This window comes from Neomonachus schauinslandi, chromosome 9 (genome assembly GCF_002201575.2).
Source record: "Neomonachus schauinslandi chromosome 9, ASM220157v2, whole genome shotgun sequence".
Classification (NCBI taxonomy): domain Eukaryota; kingdom Metazoa; phylum Chordata; class Mammalia; order Carnivora; family Phocidae; genus Neomonachus; species Neomonachus schauinslandi.
Window position 1 is genome coordinate 111,739,299 of NC_058411.1, and position 21,565 is coordinate 111,760,863.

Here is a 21,565-nt window from a genome sequence, read left to right on the forward strand (position 1 = left end):
TGACAAAAGTCTTTCTGCCTTCCTGGAGCTCACACTACTTCAGCCAAACCCAAGGACACTAGGCCCTTGTACATCCCCAGACCTTCGCAAACGCTGTTCCCTCTTCCATTCTTCAGAGACTTCTCCACCCTAGGGACTCCTACTTGTCCCCTAAGGCCCACTCAAACCCCCCCACACGCACACACCATGGGTTGGGTACCACCTTCCTAGGATCATCACCATCCAACCCCACCTCTGCCTCCCCTACCAGGCTTTGAGGGTCTCAGGGGCAGGGGCTGTGCCTTCCTTAGCCAGGACCCCAGGGCCTGACTCACCCTAAGGTTCCATCTGCCCCCTCTCCAGCCCGCAGCTCAGGACCAAGCAGGCTGGGGCATCAGTGGTGCTCGTGGAAGGGATGGTTCAGGACTCCTCTGAAGAATTCCAAGTCGTTCTGAAATCTCTGCCTGGGATCACTGCCCCTGGCACTTCAGGGGAGAGAGCAAAGGTGGGTAGGGGACTGAAAGAGATGAGGATAGAGAAGGCAGGGGTGTGCGGGGCTATAAATGGTGGGTCAAGGACATCGGTAGCAGAGAGACTAGAACAGCAGGAGGCGGAGCCCCCAGGGTAAACCTCAGTGGCCCTTTCGAGTTATAAAGGAGTCTCCCATTCCCTCTAGCTTCCCCAGCAGAGTTGAGCTTTGGTCTTTAACAGTCTGAACTCCCTATTTTGCCCACCCCCCTCCTCCCCTCGGGGTGGTGCACAAGAAAGAAGGCAGAAGGACAGGCCTGGCTCCTGCCCCCAGCCTGGCCCCCAAGAGGCTGATGTTGGTGTCCTGATATCATGGGGGATCGCCATGCCTGGCCAAAGGGTCCTAATGGTCCACTGCCATCTGAGGCCCGCTGTGCTTCTGCCCCCGGGGCGGGGGGGGGGAACAGGTCAGGAGCCTTGTGGCCGGCCTGCCCTCTCCCCACCGGCTCATTTACATGGATTTACAGGGGCTCATTTCATGCCTCGATGCACATGTCTTCCTCCCGCCCAGCCTCTGCTGGCGCCTCTGTAGAGACAAAGGAGCGTGTTCTGTCCCTCGAGTCTTCTCCCAGAGGCCCATCCGGGTACCAAGAGCATCCCGGCAGGAAAGAGGGAGACTGCTGAAGTCCAGAGAGAGCAGGGACCTTGTTGGAGGTCACCCAGCAATCCGGTGGGGGGAGGGGGGCTTGAGCCCACACTTTCCCCACTAGCTGCTCCTAAACCCCACTCCTTCTTGCCTTCCCCACACCGTGGGGCAGGTGGGCTTCCTGAGGGGTGAGCTCTTCTGCTACTGCTGCTTGGCTGTGAGCTGGGAAAACAGACAAGGCCAAGACATAGACTCTGAGGTCCCCCAAGACAAAGGAAGCTGGACTTAAAGCCCAGAACTGTGTGCAAGCAGGGCCCCCACAGAAGCCCTGGCCCAGCCCCTTCTTACACATGAGGAGAATGAGTCTCGGGGAAGGCAAGGTCTGCCCAGATCACAAGGGTAACGGCGGACCCACGTCTCTGCCCCCAGCCCAGAGCTCTTCCGGGTCCCCCCAGACTCCCAGACTCCCGGCCCCAAGCACCTGCTGTTGCCTTAGTCATCCTGGGGAGGCTGGTTGTGGGGAGGAAAGAACCAGGCAGAATCTTCAGTCAGGAGGCTGGCCCAAGAAAGCACAAGGCAGACTGACAGAGAGGGGGTGTGCCATGGTGGGGGTGATTCTAGTTCTGTGGGTGTCGGCCAGAGCCACCCAGAAGCAGGGCTCAGACTCAGAGAGGGGAACTGTCCCAAATCTGCCACGTCTCCCTTTCTAGCAGTTATTGCTCAGGACAATCTTCCACAAACCCCAAAGGGCCTGGGCCCCTACCACAGGTGAGAAAGGAACAAAGGGGAGGCAAGGCCCCCGGGAGGCCTCCAGGTTCCTTCCTCTCTGCCTCCCTCCCTCTAGGCATCCCCATTCCTGGTCCTGCCCTTGTCTGGCCCACTACCCCTCTGAACAGCCTCCTAACTGCCCTCCCTGCCTCCCACCCCAGTCTCAGGGACCCTTCTCAGCCATCCTTCTGGGTTCTGAACACTGTGTGCTTTATCTTGGAGGGAGCTCGAGAGTTCCTAAGGCACAGATCCCACCCTGGCCCTCATCACCGCCCCTGGGGCTGAAAAGCCAAACTCGGGGGCTAGCACACAAACCTTGCACCCTGCCTGCCAGTCGCCCCTTGCTCCAGCCATCTCCTCTGCATGCAGCCCTCACCCAGCCTCCTGCCCTGCCTGGCAGGCCAGGCTGGAGAAAGTACCTCATCCCCACTCGGGTACCACTTCCGGCGGCCCTCCAGCCTCCTGCACACACACTTTTATCACCACACATTTATCCCACCGGGTCTCCCTCCCGGAGTGGGCCCCCGGAGGGCAGGGAGGCCTGAGGCTGTTTCTAGCCTGGCCAGGCCAGGCCTCTCAGGAAAATGATAGGAGGTGGAGCCTGGAGGGTTGGGGGGTGGGGGGTGGGGAGAAAGGCCAGCTCCCGAGGTGTGAGGAGAGGACGTGGGGTGCAGAAGCTGCCTGGGTTCAGCAGCTTGGCAGGCAGTGCACTGCTCAGGAGATGTGGGTTTGGATCCCATTCCTGCCTCTCATTAGCTAGGAGCTCTACTGAGTGCTCCCTGGTCTCCAAGGACAGAGACAGTAAGTGTGCATGATGCTCACACAGGCAGGAGGTACTGAGTCCTAAACAGGAGCCCCCCACCCTCCTCCCCTGACCAGGATGGCTTTGCAGGCAAGGAGCAGGCACAGGTAAATAAATAGTTTGTTTATTAGTAATATGTTACATTATTAAAGTGCATTGAGAAGAGATGCAGGGGCCAAAGCTGGAAGGCCGCCGGCCCCAGGCCCTGCCCTGGGCTGGCCAGACACAGCCAGAGAAGGGCCCAGCTCTCTGCTGAAATCCATGGACAGGGCTGGGGGCAGAGCCACGCACCTAGAGAGCTTGGCCCAGGCTGTCCCCACCGGAATTCACAGTTTAGCCTAAGTTATAACATGTCCTGAGCTGAAGGTGGGAGACTAGGAGCATGGAAGCACAGCCCCTGGGGAAGGGGGCTGAGGGGAGGGGAGGGGACCCCCCACCCCCCAACCCCCAATGCCAAGGGCAGAGTCCTGGAACCTCCCCCTGAGGACCCGGCTCCTCCTTCTATATGAATGTGGTAAACCTAGGGCTCAGTTTCTCCTTCATTCTCCCCTATCTCCCTCACCCTACCCCCCTCCCATAACTGCCCCCCATACCAAGGGACTGGGACCATGTTCCCCTCAGACTGGGATCCCAGGGCAGAGCCAGCTCATGCCACTCTCCGTGAACCCATGCCTGTCCCCAGACTCTTATCCCATCCCCGGAGCCTGAGACTGGGACCCCCCACCCCAGCCCATGTCTTCCCCAGTTCCTCCCTGTCCCACCCCACCCCCAGCATGTAGTTTTGGTATTTTCATACAGATGCAGTCAGAATTAGCTATACATGAAATAAGCCTAACATAAAAATAGAGCTTTTTCCGTCCTTCCGTCCGGAAAGCAAACATCCTTCAATAAACATGCAAGGCCGCCGCCTGCTGGGTCCCAAGGCTGGTGAGGGAGTCGCAGAAGGCAGCCCAGGGCCTAAAGGAACAGCGGCCACCTCCGGCCACGGCCACAGCCACCCCCTGCCACGGCCACGGCAGGAAGGAGGGGGAGGGGGCAGCTGGGGTATGGGGAGTCCGGAAGGACTCAGGCCTTGGCCCCAAGCTCCAAAGCCGGGGTCCCACCTTCCCTCCCCAAACCCCATTCTCTGGCCCATGGGCTCTTGGGCTGGGAACATCACTGCATTTAGTCAAGTTTGTGGAGGGGTGTTCGAAAAGTAGTCTCCAGAAGATCAAGTCTGAAGTCATCAGTGCCCAGCTTCACAGCAGCGCCTTCCTCCCGCGGCCCCCAGCCCCCGTGCCCCACATGGGCCCAGCAGCCGCCCGCGGCTGGCCGTCTCCAGGCCTGGTGTCCTTCATCGGGTTATGCAGGCCCCCTGGAAGGGGCAGCGGGCAAGGAGCTCGCCGGGCCCAGCCGGCTCCAGGTAGGAGACTGTCCCGGTGCCCCTGAGGCCGCAGGACCCCGCGCCATGCCCAGCTGCAGGAGGCCCTAGTGGACCAGCAGGCCGAGAGCGAGCGTGGGCAGGACGCCCAGCCAGAGGGAGGTGGCCAGGGCCCGGGCGCAGCCCAGCAAGTGCTCGGCGGTGGCGCCGTCCTCGGGCAGTAGCTCCCAGTGCTGAGCCTCGCGGAAGTAGGAGCCCTCCTGGGCCTCGCAGCGGTAGTGGCCATACTGACGGGCTGTGAGGTTCTCGATGAACAGGATGCAGTTGGGGCTCTGGTGGCCCGGCTCGCAGCTCTGCTCCACATTCTCCTCGTGGCGCCATGAGTAGGTGGCGTGACGGGACTCCATGGGGCAGCTCAGGTAGTAACGAGAGTTCCGAGCAAGGGAGACCTTCTGCAGTGGGGCTTTGTCTGGAGAGGGGTGGGGGAGGCAGCCGTGAGGAGGGGGCCGAGGGCTCCCAAGGCAGGCTGTGTTCTCCCCTGCTGACCAGGCCGCCCGGACCAACCTTATAAACGAACACAGTGCCCCACCTCTTCCCGACTCCCCTGCCTCCCTCACCATTCCCGTCTCCACAACCAGCCCATACTGAAGGGGGCCCCCTCTGCAGGACTGTCCTGCCCCATCTGCCTGGGGCCCCCAGGACCAGGCCATGTCTCCCTCAGACAAGGCTCTACCACCCTCAGTGGATGGGGGCCCCAGCAGGGCCAAATCAGGTACCTGGTTTGGGATTGGGGCACTCCGTGTGTGGCTCTTCTGGATTAATGGACTGCAGCACTGGTCTGGAGTTGGAAGGCAGAGAGAGGCTAAGCGGAGAGGAGGCCAGGGGTCTGGCCCCTTCCCTGTCCTCACCCCCACCCAGGATCAGCAGCAGTGCCCCCCCTCCCCAGGGAGGGGGTGCAGCCCACCAACACCACCCCCACTCTTGTGTTCACCTGCTCCCAGGGACAAGGGATCCGGGCCAACGTACCCTTGGGAGCTGTAGATGGAGACACAGCGGCCCTGGTCCCAGCCGCAGTAGGGGTCTCGGGCCATGAGGCAGCCGTGGCAGCCCCCGCCATAGACCTCACACAGGTCCAGGGGCACCTGGCTCACCTCCCACTGGGAGCTCACATACAGCTTCCGCTGGAAGGAGAGCAGGACTCAGGTCAGGCCAGGGCCCACAGCCCCAACACTGCGTTCTAAGTTACCAGGCCAGCCCTGCCTTGGCAGGCCCTGGGGCCCAAGGCTCTTAAAGGACATGCAAATCACAGGCAAAGGAGCTCTGTCCTCCAGCACCGGGTAGCCCCATGGGTTGCAGCGGGGTGAGGAGGCTCACCCGCTCCGTGTCCAGCGACATGGCCTGGATGGTGGCCGGGTGGTGAAAGGGCTGGATCTCCATGATGTTGAAGACAAGGCTGCGTTCCCCCTCCTCCGACTCCACCACCTTGTGGATGACGCCCCTGTCTGTGGGCGAGGGGCAGAGGGTCAGCAGGCCCATGGGCGGGAGCTCCACCACAGCGCGGCCGGGCTGACGTGGAGGAGGGCTGGGCAGTCAGGGCTCAGGCGAGGGTCACAGGACTGCGGTGGGGCGGGGCGAGGAGAGTCCGGCTGGAGAGGGACGTGGGAGCCTGAGGGCGACCCAGGGAGCTTCGGAGGCTGGGCCACAGAGGCCATCCCAGGAGGCCCATGGCTCCCCAAGGCCGCAGGGGCAGCTGGGGCATGAAGAACAGAACCGGCTGTCCTCAGTACTTTGTGGAGCCTCTGTGCGTTAGCCTTGTGCACTGTTTAATCCTCCACACTCTTTTTTTTTTTTTAGCTCACACAAAGGCAATTTATTAACAGAAAACAGTAATTTGAGGAATCCTCCACACTCTTTAAGAGGTGGTTATCATCTTCCCAGTTCCGGGACGAGGAAATGAGGCTCAGAAAGGCTGAGCAATTTAGCTCAAGGTCACACAGCCGGTGACTGGAACCCAGAGACGTCAGAACCCCACCCCTCAGCTCCTTCTATGATTTCCCTGCTTCCTGGACTCTTTGGGGATGTTTGCTTTAAATAAACTTTTCATTTTGGAATATTTTTAGCTTTACAGAAAAGTCGCAAAGATAGTACAGAGTTCCCGAATACCCTTCACCCAGTTTCCCCCAACGTTACTCTCTTACGTAACTGCGGTACGTGGTCACAATGAAGCAATTGACACTGGGACATTACTATTACCTCAACGACAGACTTTATCGGGATTTCTTGGGTTTTTCCACTAATGTCCTTTGTCTGTTCCAGGATCCAATCTCGGACTCCATATTGCATTTAATCTTTGGGGATTTTTTAATTTTTATAAAATATTTGATCTGAAAAGGACCTTAGATGCCACATAGAGATTCCCAAGGTCAGAAGCAGGCTGCCTGCCTCCAAGGCCATGCTGTCTCCATTCATACGTGTGGGGGACTAATGAGCATTCTGACCCCCGGGCCCTCCCATTCCCACCTCACCCGCTGTCCCAGTTTCTAGAATAAGCTACCTCCCTCTCCCTCCTTCCCAATTTCCCAGGGCATCACTTGCCCCCAAAAAGCAGTCAGATGATCAGATGATCACCCACCTAGGACTTTCCTCTATGTGTCCATGATGCCCCTCTGCAGGCTCGGAGATGTGACCAGACGCTCCTTTGTCCTGACGAGCCCCCAGCCTCGCCGCTGCCTTCACACCCACACACACATGCTGCCCTCCGCCACCTCCACGGCAGCCCCGTGAGTGCCTCCCATAGCTTCTCCCAGGTGTGAGAGCCTCCCACTCTCTGCAGAGGGCTCAGAAAGTTCTATTTCTTATCTGGCCCCAATCCTTCCTGCTGCAGGCTCCAAAATGGTACCTCTCCAATGGCCTCACGGATAAACCAGGACAACTGCCTCATCATTCAAGTGCGCTCGCCTCCCAGGTCTGTGTGAGGGAGCCCACGGCCCCTGTCTCCTGCTCTCAGTCCGTACCGTGTGACCCTTCCTCTCCTGCACCCCGATGCCCTGCCGTCCCCCCGGCTGACCACAGCAGCTAGGCCGGCCACGGCTGAGCAGAGCAAGGACAGGGGCCCATGGGTACAGCCAGGATGAATGGAGGAGTAAAGAAGTGAGGTCTCAGGACCCAGAAGCAGACCCCTTGGGGAATTCCTCTCCCGAGGCTTCCAGGAGTCAAACAACCACGAAGGTCACCATGGCCCTGAGAAAGCCACATGGTGAAGCAGGAAGCCACATAGCAGGGGAGGTACTGAGGGTAGGTGCCTGAGGCCCCTGGGGAGACACTGCCCTTTCTCATGGCACCACCACTCGGTCTCAAGGAAGGCCTGTGGCCCCCACCAACACTGATCTCCATGCCTGCTCCCAGGAGCCCCTTGCCCACAGCCTGGGACCAAGAAGTTGCCAAAAACTCAGCTCGGGGCTGGCTTCTCCATGGCTGGTGGCTTCCCAGAATACAGGGGTATCTCCCAGGGCATTCCCCCCAGCTTCTGGAGTCAGCAAAGCCCTGACCCCCACGCAAGCCCCCTCTGTGGTCCTCTACAAGACTCTGCAAAGGGGGATGCCCGGGTTAAACGTCTGCCTTCAGCTCAGGTCATGATCTCAAGGCCCTGGGATGGAGTCCCGCATCCAGCTCCCTGCTCAGCGGGGAGCCTGCTTCTCCCTCTCCCTCTGCCGCTCCCCCTGCTTGTGCTCTCTTATGCTCTCTCTCTCTCTCAAATAAATAAATAAAATTTTTTTTTTAAAAAGACTCTGCAGGGGCGCCTGGGTGGCTCAGTCGGTTAAGCGGCTGCCTTCGGCTCAGGTCATGATCCTGGAGTCCCGGGATCGAGTCCCGCATCGGGCTCCCTGCTCGGCAGGGAGTCTGCTTCTCCCTCTGACCCTCCTCCCTCTCATGTGCTCTCTCTCTCTCTCTCAAATAAATAAATAAAAAATCTTTAAAAAAAAAAAAAAAAAGACTCTGCAAAGGCTCTGCTGTCTGGAAGTCCTTCCTCACGTCTCACTAAACTCTTAGCATCCCCCCATCAAATGTTTCCCCTCACCTGCATACTCCCACAGACAGGGAGAGGGTCTGATTTCCTCATTCTGCCTGGCAGAGGCCCTCGGGATACCAGTGACCCGGTCCTTCCTCCTGACTGTCCACTTTTCTTCCTACCATCTTCCCTGGGTCAGACATCTGGACCAAAGCTACACCCAGCTTTGCTCAGACTTGCTACATTTCTGCCTCTGAACCCTCACGCTTGCTCTTCTCCCATCCTGGGATACCCTCTCCTCTTCCCTCTGCCCCCACCTCCTCCAAGAAACCCTCCCAGCCTGACTTTTCCATAGCTACACATACTATCCCCTGACAGCTCTTGGTCAATCAATTCTTCCTTCCAGGTATAAAGATCCAACCAGATGTTAGTTATATTATTCTTTATGCCTTTCATATCCATTTTTACAAGGCAGGCCAGAAGATCCTGGGGTAGCCCCTCACCTGTCGTTAGGTAAAGCACATGGAAGGTCTCCCCACGGCTGGCCTGCATGCGGTGGACAACCACTTTCTGGTAGTGGTACTTCGAGTGGAACAGTGGCGTCTTCGAAGGCCCCATGGGCTCCACCCTCTGTGCCACCTCAGGGTGACTGTCAGCCACCTGGAAGGTCTCCGTGGGGATGGGCTGCCGGTCTGGGAGACACTGGGCAAGGAGGACAGGTCCAGGTTAGTGGCACAGCTGGGAGGTGGCGCTGGGGCCTGGGCCATGGTGGGGGGTCAGCTTACCTTGCCAGGCCGAGGGTTGGGAAGGCTCGTATGGTAGCCCTTGAGTGAGGAAGTACGGAAGACCTTGTCAATGTCCCCAAGTGAGTACACACAGACAGCCGAGTAGTTCCTGGGGGACACAGAGACCTCCTCAGTGGGGGGCCCGGGACCCCCACCCCCACTCACCCAGGCCAGCCCAGCACCAGACAGGGACATAACCAAGCCCCCTGGCCTATGAGCTCTGTGAGGGCAGGGACTATCCTGCGGGTCAAGCCCAGTGCCTAAGATGATCAAAACACCAAGGAAGGAAGAAGGGAGGGACAGCAGGGGGGAGGAAGGAGGGAAAGAGGGAGGGAGGGAAGGGGGAAGGGAGAGAGGCAAGTTCCACCACATTTCTTTCTGCTGCAATCAAAAACCCCAACCTGTGTTCTGTCACAGAATCACTGAGTTCAGAGGCCAACGCTGGGGGAGAAATCCCAGTGTACGCCTTCTAGCTGGGCGGTCCTCCCACCTCTCTGGGCCCAGCTGCAGCCTGCTGAGGCCCGAGGAGGCCAGACTCCCGTCCGCTTCGCAGCCAGGCTGGGTCTACCCACACAGGAGCAACAGAGCAGGGGCTTGGCCTCCGCACCCTGCCACCCAGCTCTCCCCGCACACACCCAACCAACGCCTGCCTTGTTTTCAATCAACAAGAGCGATTAAGAGGTGTGAATGATCAGGAGCAGGCGGTGCTTGAGCAGCTGTGGTAGCACCCACACCCCAGGAGGCCTCGGCCGCCTCTCCCCGGCGCCCCGGCACCCACTCCGAGCACACCGCCGAGGGACACACGGGCACAGCTGCAGCCTTCAGCACGCACATGGCACGTGCACGCACACCCGGTGCAGACGCACAAACATTCCAGCGCTCGCATCTCCCTGAGCACGGACTATCCCCCACCCCAGGCCCCGCAACAGCGCTGTCCACTCATGCCCCATGAGCCTCCTCCTCAGCAGGGCCCCAGCCTTCTGAGCCCCGCTGGCCCCAGCCCCGGCCCCGGCCCCGGCCCCGGCGAAGGTCACTCACCAAGGGTTGGAGAACACGCCATAGACTCGAGTGTCCCTCCACTGGCCGTTGGGGTCGGGGAGCAGAAAGACGTCCTGCAGCCTGTTGAAGTTCTTGTTCGAGGCCACGTCGCTGCACACCAGCATGGCCTTCAGGAAGGTGTTCCACTTGGACACCGACAGGGAGCTCTCGCCACCCTGGTCCCCCTGAAAGGGTGAGGAGGAGGAAGAGGCCCCTCAGTCCCTGCCCGGCTGCCAGGAACGCTGGCACCCAGGCTTCAGAGCTGGCGCGGAAGCTCTGGAAGGGGCCATAACCTGCCAGATGCCAAGGCACGGGCGCGAGGAGCTGGGGCCGGGCTCCAGCCGCAGGCCTGGCTGATCCGGGACGCAGGGCCAGCAGTGGGGACCCGCAGGCTCCGGGTGCCAGGTCCCCATAGAGCAGACCAGCTCAGACCACGCGTACGCGCTCACACGCGTGCCACAGATGCGCATCCCAGCACCTTCAGTCAGGTGAAACAAACACACGTAAACGCACTTCCACGCTCACGAACACACTCGAACACATCCCACGTGAAATCACACCTGTGCACACCGACACACGTGCACCCGAGCCCCACCACCTTCGCCCACTTGCAGATGCACAGGCCCTCCCGGGCACACACATTTGCTCCCACAATCCCACACCCAGACTCACACATCTCACATGCTCCTGCATGCAAACACGTATGACACCTGACCCAAGTGTGTTTTCACACATTTGCTCACTCCTGCGCAGGCACGGACACACACTCTTGCCCACTCAGCCACCCACTCACCCTGCACAGCTGGGCCACGCGGGACACGTTGAGAGGGGCCTCGGGGTTCTTGTCAGGATTGTCCTCCCGGAAGAAGTAGTAGATCTTGTCATCATAGGCCTGGTCTTGGTGCACAATGGTAGCCTTGATGAACTGGGGGTCTGCCAGAGACACAGGCAAATGGGTGTGAGGCTGGGAGTCTGCTCAGAGGACCCACCCTTTGTGCAACCACCCTGTATGCACCCACTCTGTGTGCATGTGAGCACACACCCTACCCCCCGAGTCTCTACAAACCCAGGGCAAATCGGACCTAGAAAAAAACTCAAGAACATCAGGTCCAATAGCCCAAGGGGCCTGAGTCTGCACCCCCACCCCACACCTGTTTTGCCCTCTCCTACAAAGATGTCATCGGCCCAAGAGCAATGACTTCATGCCTGGGGACTGGGGGGAGGTCCCTGGGGGTCCCTATGTCACCTCTGCCTAATTGGCAGAGCCCTAATGAGGAGGGAGGAGGCGTTGCCCCCACATGAGTTCAGCAGAGGGATACGCTCTGGCTCTTGGGGAGCCCCCGCTGGGTCTGCAGCTTCCTCCGTTTTGCTCCCCGAGTGTACAGGCCCCCCCGCCACCGGAACGCTGTTGTCTTTGTTGTTCCCCTGCTCCCTTACAGGTCAGCCTCCTCGTTTCTTGAGTGGGCTGTGGCCCCAGTGGCCCTCGGGGAGCCCTCCCAGGGAAGAGGAGGTCCCCACCCACCGCCCCTCCAGCCCAGCCGGAGCCTGATTTACTCTGCATGACGGTATCACTGGTGTACAGCTCGATCTCGCCCTGGATGCGGCGGAACCGGGGGATCTTCCCGTTGTATTCCTGCTTCCGGATTGTGGAGTACACCTCGTCCCCTGGGCATGGGGGGAGGGCCATGGGTAAGGGCAGACAGCTCCTGGAAGTCCCTCCTCCACGCCTGGGCCACCGGACACGGAGCTGACCGCCCTCCCCCAGCCCAAGGCAGCAGCCCTACCGTCAAACAGAACCAGCGAGTTCTCATCCGGGCTGAAGGGGGCATAACCTCTCCTCTCGCCAAGCGACTCCACGGTGCCATTCACCTGGGGGACACCAAGGAGGGTCAGACAGCCATGTGACACCATAGCCACTGCCTCCCATGGGTGCCAGCTTCCCAGCCAGGGTCCCCCTCTTTCCAGGGATTCTATACAAGGTGAGGCCAGCCTCAGAGCCCCCCCAGCTCCTTCCCACCATGGAGAAGCCCACCCAGACGAGACTGTGCTGACCAGGTCCACGGGGAGGGGCCCTCTCACCAGGCTCCAGCAGCTGGGGCGCCGAGCATTGGTGCCGCAGATGAGCAGCCCCTCACCCTGCCTCTCCAAAAGCGTGATGTAGTTCTCACAGTCCTGCCAGGGAGAAGGGGAAAGAGACAGGTTCGCTGGAGGCCCCGGCAGGCCTAGCACTAGGACCCTCAGTCCTGGGGAAGGAGGCATCAGAAGTCTGAGTATAGGAGGTACCCTCCAAAAGGAGAGCCCAGAGGGGGTGCCGCTCACTCCAACCCCCCCAGAACAGAGTAGGGCAGAGAGGCCTTGGAGAAGGACCATGTCTCCCCCTCAGAACTGGGAATCCTGAGGCAAGGTTACCTCTCTCCTCCCAGACTATGACTCCCAAGACAGGTCCATGCCTCCTTCCTCAGACTCTCAGGGACTCCCTTCCCTTTTCCAAGGGAGTCAGCCTCCCCTCTGTATTACCTGTGCCCCACTCACCCGCTTGTCCAGGCAGGACCCCTTCGCGGAGCCAATGTTCACCTGGGGGGGAGGGGAGAGCATTAGTCCACTCTGTCAAGGCGAGATGCCTGTAAGTACCTTCCATGCATCCTCAGGATGAGCTCATTTTATAGATGAGGGCTCTGAGAGGCTGAGTGATTCACCCAAGATCACAGGCTGTTTGGCCTGATACCCAGCGCCAAAGCCCAGAGCCAGCCCAGAAATCTCAGAGGACGGGGGCCATGGGGTCCTGGAGCCCAGCTTCCTGTCGGGGTGTTCTGCAGCAGCACTACCCACTTGGCCTGGGGGACTAGCTCTAGGCCTTTCTCCATGCCGCCCCAACACCCACGCCGATCTGCACTACCTTTAGGGAGCCTCTCCCAGGGACTATATGATGGGATATAATTATATTACGGGATATAATAGGGAGTAGACCAATTTAGGAAGAGCGCTAACTCCCATGGATTCCCTGAGACCCCAGAGGGGATATAAGGAGAGAAATGGGGGGAGGAAGGAGAGAGGGAGGGGCTCATCTCTGTTCCTGGGGCCAGCAGAAAGATCCAGGCAGAGGGGTCTAGGCTCACCGTGCGCACGGAGGCATTCTTGCCCTCAGGGAAGTCGAAGAGATAGACCTTGCCACGTCCACCCACCCACACGGAGGAGCTGCCGGGCTCATGGAAAAGCACCGTGTGAGGCTCTGCCAGGCCGAAGTCAACCCAGTCCTGTCCTGCGCGGCCTGAGGAGGAGGCAATTGGCAGAAACGTTGAGGCTCAGCCCTGGGCAGGAAGAACCTACCCACCGCCCTAGGCATATCAGCACCTGCCTGACAACTAGTGTTTGGGGTCTGAACTAGGGCAGTACCAGGACTCAGAGCCATGAGTGGGAGAAGTGAAGGGTCCCCTGCTGGGGTCCAGCAACCAGCTGTCCTTGGCCCAGAGCCATGACCCCTATCTTACAATATGTGTAACCTCTGGAACGAGGGCAGGATTTAGGGGCCCCCCTGGAGAAAACAGAACCGTCCACCCCCACCCAACATACACATACACACAGACACACTGCACACAGTCTGCTACTCCTAAGAAGCTGGGCTCAGCCTTCGGGACTCGACCAGGGCTCCCTGGCTTTGGTCTGTGAGGCTCACCACTGCCAGGACAGAGCCAGCGGCAGGGCCTCGAAGCAGCCCACTTAGAGTCAAGGTTCCCAGGGATCGCTTTGGTCAGAACGCCCACCCCTCCTTTGGGAAGCCCTCTCCAACCCCTCCTGGTCCACCCAGCCCCTTAGTGAGCAGGCCAGCTTAGATCAGAGCTAGAAAGGAATCTGAGTATCCACTCCTCCCCATTTTTACAGATGGGAAAATGGAAGTCCAGAAGGAGGCGGCAGCCCAAGGTCACAGGGTCAGTAGCAGGCACCGAATGACATCCCACGCCGCAGCCCCCCAGCTGCACCCGGTGGCCTGGCCTGCTCTGGGCTGGTTTCACAGGGTGCCGGCTGGCCCCAGCGGGGGAAGATCAGCCCTCCCTCCGCAGCAGCTCTGGGACAGGGAGCCCTTCACAAGCACAGCCTGGACCTTTAAGCAGAAGGGCTGACCAGGGCAATTTTGTCCAAAAAAGAAACAGTCTGTAGCCACTACCTCAGGGAGAAGATATCTCATCTCTGGTGACATTGCCGAGGTCAGCCCAGTTGCAGGATTAAATTACAGAGATGGGACAGCTTGTGGCTGGGCCCCCCTGCAAGCAGCCCCAGCTAGCGTCTTCCACCCCTGACCAGCTTGGGGCTCACCCCAGAATTCGGTCCGACCACTGTTTATTCAGCTGCAGTGAGTTTGGGGGCAGTCAGCTCCCCAGGGACACTGAAGTAGGACACAGCCCAGCCCACTTGGAAGAGGGCTGCCATTTCCTCGCGTCTGCCCCGGGCCCTCTCCGGCCATCTGAGCCATCCCTACTGGTTCTGCATTCAACGGGGGTGCACCTTGTGACCCGCAGCCGCCTTCCCTTCCCGTAGGCTACAGCCCTACACAGTCCTGGAAGTGGGATATTCTCAGTCTTCACTGCCACTGTGGCTTGGCTCACAGCACAGAGGCCAAAACTCAGGGCCCCCGGGGATAAGCTAGCCCAAGGTCACGCTAGGAGGGAAGGCAGACTAGCTCACAGGATCGGTGCTCGGAGATGCCAGCCACAGAGAAGTGCTGAGCTCACTGCCCTCGGGTTCCCCTGGCTCTCCTGGAGTGCTCCACACACAGCCTGGGCAGCTCGGCGTGTCATGCCTCACTGTCCCGCAGGCTCACCCCCTCAGCCCCAGCTGCGCAGGCCAGTGCTGAGAGCCCAGCTCTGCCCTGGGCTGGGGGTGGGGGCTGCTGGCCAAGGCTCGGGCACTGCATGGCTGGCAGGTCTCGGCGTCCGGGCTCCCCCACCTTTCCAGGTGGGGTGCCCGGCTGCCCTTTCACTGGCAGCCAGCCAGGGATCCAGACAGTCTGCAGCTGCTCCCCCTTCCACTCCCCTAGCCAGCCGTGGCCAGGAAAGCCTGCATGTCTGCATCTGGAGATGGGCTGGGGCCTGAGAGTTGAAGCCCCCAGAAGCCTACCCCTCAAGGCCAACCACAGCTCTGGTAGCAGGGAAAAAGGCACCAGAGCGGGCCCCGGGGACAGCTCCTGTCCGGGGGTGGCAGTCCTGCCCTGGGGAGTCAAGCCTGATGGGAGACGTACGGCCTGGCCCTGGAGAGCCAGGTGTGTGGAGGAGATCCGGCCCTACGCTGAAATCCAGACAGTGAGACAGCCACCCGGAAGCAAGCCTCGCCGAATCGCATGCAGGACTGTCCCGGGGCAGAACTCAGGGCTGCTCACAAAGGATCTTTGAGGACACAAAGGGAGGGCAGGTGAGGGCTGCCCACAGCTGGGGTGCAGTGTGGCAGGCTACCATACCGGGCCCAGGACGGTCCCGCACAAATCTGCAGGCATGAGTCCCATGCCCTTCAAATCCTGGCTACAGCAGCCAGGGGTGGGTTAAGCAGGAACTGTTCGCCCCATTTTGCAGAAGAACAAACAGGGGCCAGGAAGCATCGCCTCCCTTGACCCCCAGGTTCCCGCCCCTCCCCACTCTGCGCCTGATGATGTGTATGGGAAGGACGGCACCAGCTCAGCCCCAGGACCAGGCCTTGGCCCATTCTCCACCCCAACCCCAGCCTGGCTCCCGAACTGCCCAAGGCCCTCAAAGGGCCTGATTGTGCCGGGGAAGTGTCTGAGCGGCAGCAGCTCGATGAATACGTGAAAGGAAGCTTTGTTCAGGTTGCAGGAGCGGGGGCTGGGGGGCTCAGGGGCAGGAGGGCTGCCTGGAAGTGAAGGCAGCACCAAGCCTTCACAGCCAGGCCCCATGTCCCCGTGGCACCATCACAAAGAGCTGGGTCAGGGAGGGGGCGGCCTTCAAGGCTCTGCCCATGCCGGGGCTGAGCAAGGCCAGAGCTTGCCCCTAAAAAAGCCCAGGCGGGTGAGCAAGTGTCACCTCCTCAAATGCGTCTTTTTGCTTCCCAATGAATCCAAAGGGCTGGGGGAGGCGGATCAAAGCCAGATGGGTCAGGAACAGGCAGGAAAAGAATACCAGACAAGGGCAAGAGCTGAGCCAAGGTGGGGAGGCTGACTGAATGGGGAGTACCTAGACCTAACGGCCCTGAGCGGGATGGGGCGGGGGGCCCAAGGATACTGCCCATCAGTCTGCAGTGCTGCCCCCCCCTCCCTCCAGGCAGGGCTAGGATGGAGAGAGCCTCGCCTCCTCCAGCATGCCCCCTGCTCTCCCTGCCTGACCAGCCCCCTCTGCTTCCCATCCTGGATGTCTAAAAGGAGCACCGTCTGGCACCGGGTCTCCCCCCTCACTCCCCAGCCTGACGCATTAGCGGCTGACTAAGTGGTAGCTAAAAGCTCCCAGAATAACCAGGGGTTCGGGCAGGGGAGGGGGCTAGGGGCCCACGGGGAGGGCATGGCCCCAAAGGTGGGCCAAGCCACAAGACCCCCACCCCCACCCCCATGTGATTCTGAGCCAACCCTTGCTCCTTCTGGACCGGGAAAGAGCACACTCAGGCTGCCCTGTGCCCAGCCAGACTCCATGGCCTCAGCCTCCTCGCGGGGGCAGGAGCCGCAGGGCCCGGTCCCAGCCAGAGAGGAGGGTCAAGAAGACGGCTGGGTGTGGGAGGCAAGATGCCACTGGAAAGAATCAGACCTGATTGCTCTCATGGCCACCACCCTCCCACCACCGTCCCAGTGGCCTAACGGCTAGAGCGAGTCTGGACCTCCATAGGGTGGGTTTTCCTAAAGCAGGCTGGCCTGTGGGGGTATCGTTCCTCCTCTCCTTCACTCTGGGTGCTGTCACCGTCGGGTCCCCACTGTCCCCACATCCTTGTTGCTAATGAAAGAGGGGGGCAGCCCAAGAGGAGGGTGGGAGTAGAGGATGGAACGTAGGGGATGACGTTGTCCTTGAAGGCAGCAACAAGGGACAGGGACCGCAGTCTGGCCCGGGCAGGGACAGCCTTCCAACCTGACCCACTGAGCCGACAGGCCTTGAATGCTAACCTCAAGGAGCCCTTTGAAAGTGGGCATTGAGGCAGGCTCTAAGAATGGTAGGAATGTGGGCACCCAGCAGGGAATGCCTGAGTCAGGCAGCCAGGGAGGCCAAGGCACAGGGCAGGAGCCAGGCCAACCTCAGATTGGGGACTCAGCCACATTCTCCCACCCTGCACCCCACCCTGCATTGCCAGGCCCACCTCACACCCTCTCCTACCCCACACACCTGGCTGAGAAAGAGGAGGGAGGGCCCATGTGTGACCCAGGAATGAGGGTGCAGCCTCTCCGCCCTTTGCAACCCATACCCCAGAGGTCAAGTTGGAAAGGAGAGGATCTGAACACTCACGGAGCCCAGACGGGCTGCGCCACTGGCCCAAAGAAGCAGAAGCAGGGCCAGGCCACAGCGCAGGGCTTCTGGGCCCCATCACCAGCTCCAGCCCTCCAGGACCACATCCCCGAGCTCCTTGAGAGCCTCCTGCTTTACAAAACACTGTATATTGCTTCTCTCTACTTCCCTGGGTCATCTCCTACTCCCCATCCTTCCCTCCCTTGTCTACTAGGTGAAAACTTGCTGGGCTGAAGGGACACATCCTCCTACCCACCAAGGTCAGCTATGGGTGGGAGGGCAGCATGCCTCACATGTGGGCTCAGCCCTGGCTCCAAGAAAGCCTGTGCCCCCTTTGGCAGCCAGGTGGCTGGTTGGTTGTGACCAGGGCCTTCCCCAGGTTTAGTTTCCTTCTCTGAATTGAAGGGCCTGGTATCTGCTAAGGTCTAAGTTTTATGACCCAACCGTGGTTCTTAGGACAAATCACAGTGTTGAGTTCATGGGTCGTTTGGGGGAAGTGTGGGATTATGAGTCCTGGAAAAGTCACAGACAGCTTTTTGAATGGAGGTGGGGGCAGCAGAAGAAGACAACATCCCCCTCTGCCTCCATCAACTAGCCGGCAAATTCCCCAACCACCCTGCAAAGAAGGCAGGACAAGTGTCTGTACCCCATTTGATAGACAGGAAGACTCAGGCCTCTCCAAGTCAGCAAGGGTTGTATGCTCTCTGCACTGGGCCACTGTGCTCAAATGACCAGAAGCCTGGCTCGGGGGAGGGGGGGGGAGGACCAGAGGGGAAAAAGGCTGCGGGGGAAGGGGCAGTGTGGACGGCAAGCTGTGGGGGCACTGGGCTGAGCCAGACTCAGGGGACTCAAGGCGGGAAGGCTCTCCTCCCGAGGCCCACATGGAGCAGGGAGGAGGTTCCAAGGCCAAGGGAAGGCAGGAAACCCAGGATGGACAGCATGTCCTGCCCACCTTCCGCCTGTTCTTCAGCCTGTCCCCAGAGTGAGGTCAAGGTCAACAGGTAGCTCCTTCAAAGGAGTGGATGGGCACAGGGGCAGGGCCTGCCCTTGGGCGCAGAGCCAGGGCAGAGGTGGGGGAGAGGGCAGAGGATGGCTACACCAACCCAGTGGAGGAACAGAAGGCTCCCCCGCGGGGAGGGTGGGGGTAGGCAAGGGCAGCCCGCCAGCACAGCCGGTGAGGGAGAGCGGGAGGGGCCGAGCTGCCTGGGCTGAGTCTCCCCAGAAATCAGAGATGCCGAAGGGGGAGATCAACAGCAATGGCGACAGTGACATCCCTCCCGCCTCACCCTTCCCCTGCACTTACTATGTGCCAGGCTCTAGTCTAAGTGATTTTTAGATACATTAACTCACTTAATGATCGCCGAACTCTTCTAAGGTGGGTTCTCTTATTACCCGCATTCTACAGTGAGGGTAGCAAGACACAGAGGACTCGAGGAACTTGCCCAGGATCACACAGCTATTAAGTGGTGGAGTGGAGGTTGAGACTCAGGCAGATTGATTCTGGAATCTGTGTTTATAGCACTGCGCTCTGCAGAAGGGCCCCTGGAAGCTTCCAAGCCAGTGCCTCCCACACAAAAGAGAAGACTGGGGACCAGAGAGAGTGGAGCCTGGTCAGAGGCCTCTTGGCACAGGAAGGCCTCATCTCTATCCACGATACCCTAAAGAGAGTGTGTGTAAGTGAGCGTGGGTTGCAGGCCTGAGGCATGAGGAGTTGGGGGGAGGGTGGTAGGGATCTGGGGGTGCAGCACAGCACTGAGTGCTGACCAGCATGACTAATTAGGAAGACAAATCTCTTGAGATCTTTGTCCAAAATAGAAGACACTGTGCGGCCTGGGGTAGACCACAGTGAAGGGCAGAATACACTCATGAACTCTTCTTTAATATCTGCCCAGCCAGGTTCCTACCCAACCAGCAACTGCCAAGAACACTCGCCTCCACCCTTGACTCAAGAACCCACCATGGCTCCCAAATGCCTATCCCAGCAGGGCCCTCCCCCTCTACCTGGCAGACCTGGCAGTCAAGGCCCACCTCTGCTCCTCTCTGCCACGGCTCTTTCCCTCCTCCGCACCTTCGCTTGTGCTCTCCTTTCCCTCGATTGCCCTTTCCCCTTCTGTCTGTGCACGTGCTCTTATCTGTCCTTGAACACCTGGCCTCCACCCTCCTGGCTTTAGGAAGTGTTCCCGACTGCTCCAGCCCTCACTGTTCCATCCTCCCTCTGACCTTGTGCTACACACCATCTGGCACACACCATCTTCTCTCAGATCACACTGTCTGATGCGATTTTGCCCGGACTGTGGGGTCCTCAACGTGAAGGCCAGGCCTCCTCTCATTCCATGGGCCCTGCCAAGCCAAGGCTAATGTTGGGCAAGTAAGGACAGCTCAGATAGTAGGGAGGGGCGGGCGGGGGCAGTAGGGTAAACCGCCACGCCAGAGGCTCGACATCTTGGAACAGGTTCCTGGGCTACTGACAGGGTACCGAGTTTATCACGGTCACCTTCCTTCCTCACTAGGCTGGGCTAGAGCCCTGGGACCAGAAGATAAACAGCATGAGTGATTCTCCATTCCCCACTCTGCCCCCACCCCTTGCACCTGCCCTTCGCTCTTGCCTGGCTCTTCCCCTCCCCAGGATGGTTGTGCCACCCCACAATGACCTGTCACAGTCCTTGGCTATACCTACAGGTTCCGGATCTCCCGGGTGCCCTCCCTAACCAGGCAGCAGGCCCACCTCGCCAGGCACCTGTGTGCTCCCCAAGGGCAAACCTAGGCCTTCTCCTGCTCTCTCCCCTAGAGTTGTCGAACATGGACGGACCCAGGCATGGGGGCAGGTGCTGGCTGCCCTCCACAATGAGAGCTGCCCCTGACGGTGTTAGCTCAGAGCCCGAGCCCCTGACTGGAAGCAAGGGGTGCAGGAGGCAGGGTAGGATCAGCCTAATCCCAGGCTGCCGTGACGGTTAAACCCAGATTAGCCCAAGCCGTGACACAGATCAACCTGCCCTCAAGACCTGAGGCCCAGCTGCCCTGAGGAAAAGACCAGAAGAGGCACATCGAGCTGGCCCAATATAAGGTCCCGAAGGGAGGATGGTCATTGCCGGGGGGGCTCCTGGGAGCAGACAGCACTGGGGCAGGAAGAATCTGGGTTTAGCTGAGCTGACCAAGAAGGAAGGGGCTCAGTGAGCCCCAAGCCTGGGGAAGGAGCATGTAGGCAGACAGACAGGTGGAGGGAGGCCAATAACTGAGGCCAAGAGCAGGCTTGGACAGAAGATACAGCCCTGGTCCCAGCTCTGCCTGTGTCATTGGGTGACCTTGGGCCAGTCCCTGTCATCTCTGGCCTCAGTTTCCCCATCCGTGGAATATGTGGTTGGCCCGGCTGATCTCTGACATTTGTCTTCTGACGCCTCAAGCTCTGCCCCCATTAGGCTGTGGGCTGGAGTCATCCAAGGTTTCCTGGAGGAAGTGAGACAGAAATGGCAGAAAGGAGAAGGGTGATGGGGGTGACAACCAGCAGGGCAGCAGCCCCGAGGCAGGAAAACACAGGAGAAGACAGATGTATGGGAAATAAGGTGGGTGCAGGGCCTGGCCACCATGCAGCACTGGGGAGGGCGGTAACTCTGTCACTGCGTGTTCTTGGTGAACCGTGCTACACAGGGACGTGGAGGGATAGACGGGTGTCAAGGGGACAGATCTCCCGGTCCCTCGTGGCCTGGGCTAGCTAGGGGAGGGGAAGCGCATATTCTCTGACAGGGGGCCCAATAAGGGACCACCATCCTCCAGGCTCTAGGAGGACCCCTTCCTCCCCTCCCCCGCCTCCCCGGGAGGGAGGAGGCTTCTGGGGGCAGACAGGCCTGGCCAAAAAAGGAAACTAAGAGAAACGGAAGCTTTCTGGCCCCAAAGTTACCAACCGGAGTAGAGGAAGTATGGTCAGTCTCTTGTGACATAGCCAGATGCCGTGTGGTAGCTGTAATGAGGGACACGGGGCTGGGGGCGGAGGACAGGACGTCAACTGGAACCTCAGCTGTCAACTTCAGGATGACCCACTCCCACCACTGCCCCCCTGAGGGCTACTGACCTCTTCCCTGCTCCGAGTCTCGGCTTACCACCTACACGTTAAGGGCCCTGGCCTGGCCGTTCACAAAGAAGGGTGCCCAGTTCTCCCTGTTTCTGCTGAGGGATGGAATGAGAGAGGGGTGCACAGCTTACACAAGCAGGCCAACCTCCTGCCCTCACCTGCAGCCCACTCCCCCCATGCTCCCTAGCCCAAGGAGTGATCTACACCACTCCCCACCCCC

The 21,565-nt window shown here is 59.9% G+C and overlaps 1 protein-coding gene across 3 annotated transcripts in view; it reads right to left on the minus strand.

The window, feature by feature from the left end:
* Positions 1-3,444: 3,444 nt before the first annotated feature.
* SEMA7A (semaphorin 7A (John Milton Hagen blood group)) overlaps positions 3,445-21,565 on the minus strand; it is a 22,676-nt gene continuing 4,555 nt past the window's right edge. The window contains exons 2-14 of one of the 3 annotated variants that reach the window (XM_044917972.1): positions 12,972-13,114; positions 12,388-12,429; positions 11,935-12,027; positions 11,640-11,724; positions 11,410-11,520; positions 10,649-10,788; positions 9,856-10,040; positions 8,818-8,926; positions 8,536-8,734; positions 5,398-5,525; positions 5,050-5,204; positions 4,800-4,861; positions 3,445-4,492 (exon numbers count right to left, since the gene is read on the minus strand). In XM_044917972.1, the coding sequence (XP_044773907.1) occupies positions 4,131-4,492; positions 4,800-4,861; positions 5,050-5,204; positions 5,398-5,525; positions 8,536-8,734; positions 8,818-8,926; positions 9,856-10,040; positions 10,649-10,788; positions 11,410-11,520; positions 11,640-11,724; positions 11,935-12,027; positions 12,388-12,429; positions 12,972-13,114 (1,814 nt within the window). In that variant the 3' untranslated portion in view covers positions 3,445-4,130. Of the gene's footprint in view, positions 4,493-4,799; positions 4,862-5,049; positions 5,205-5,397; positions 5,526-8,535; positions 8,735-8,817; positions 8,927-9,855; positions 10,041-10,648; positions 10,789-11,409; positions 11,521-11,639; positions 11,725-11,934; positions 12,028-12,387; positions 12,430-12,971; positions 13,124-21,565 lie in introns of all 3 variants that reach the window. The other 2 variants (XM_021693904.2, XM_044917973.1) reach the window with 2 other exon arrangements.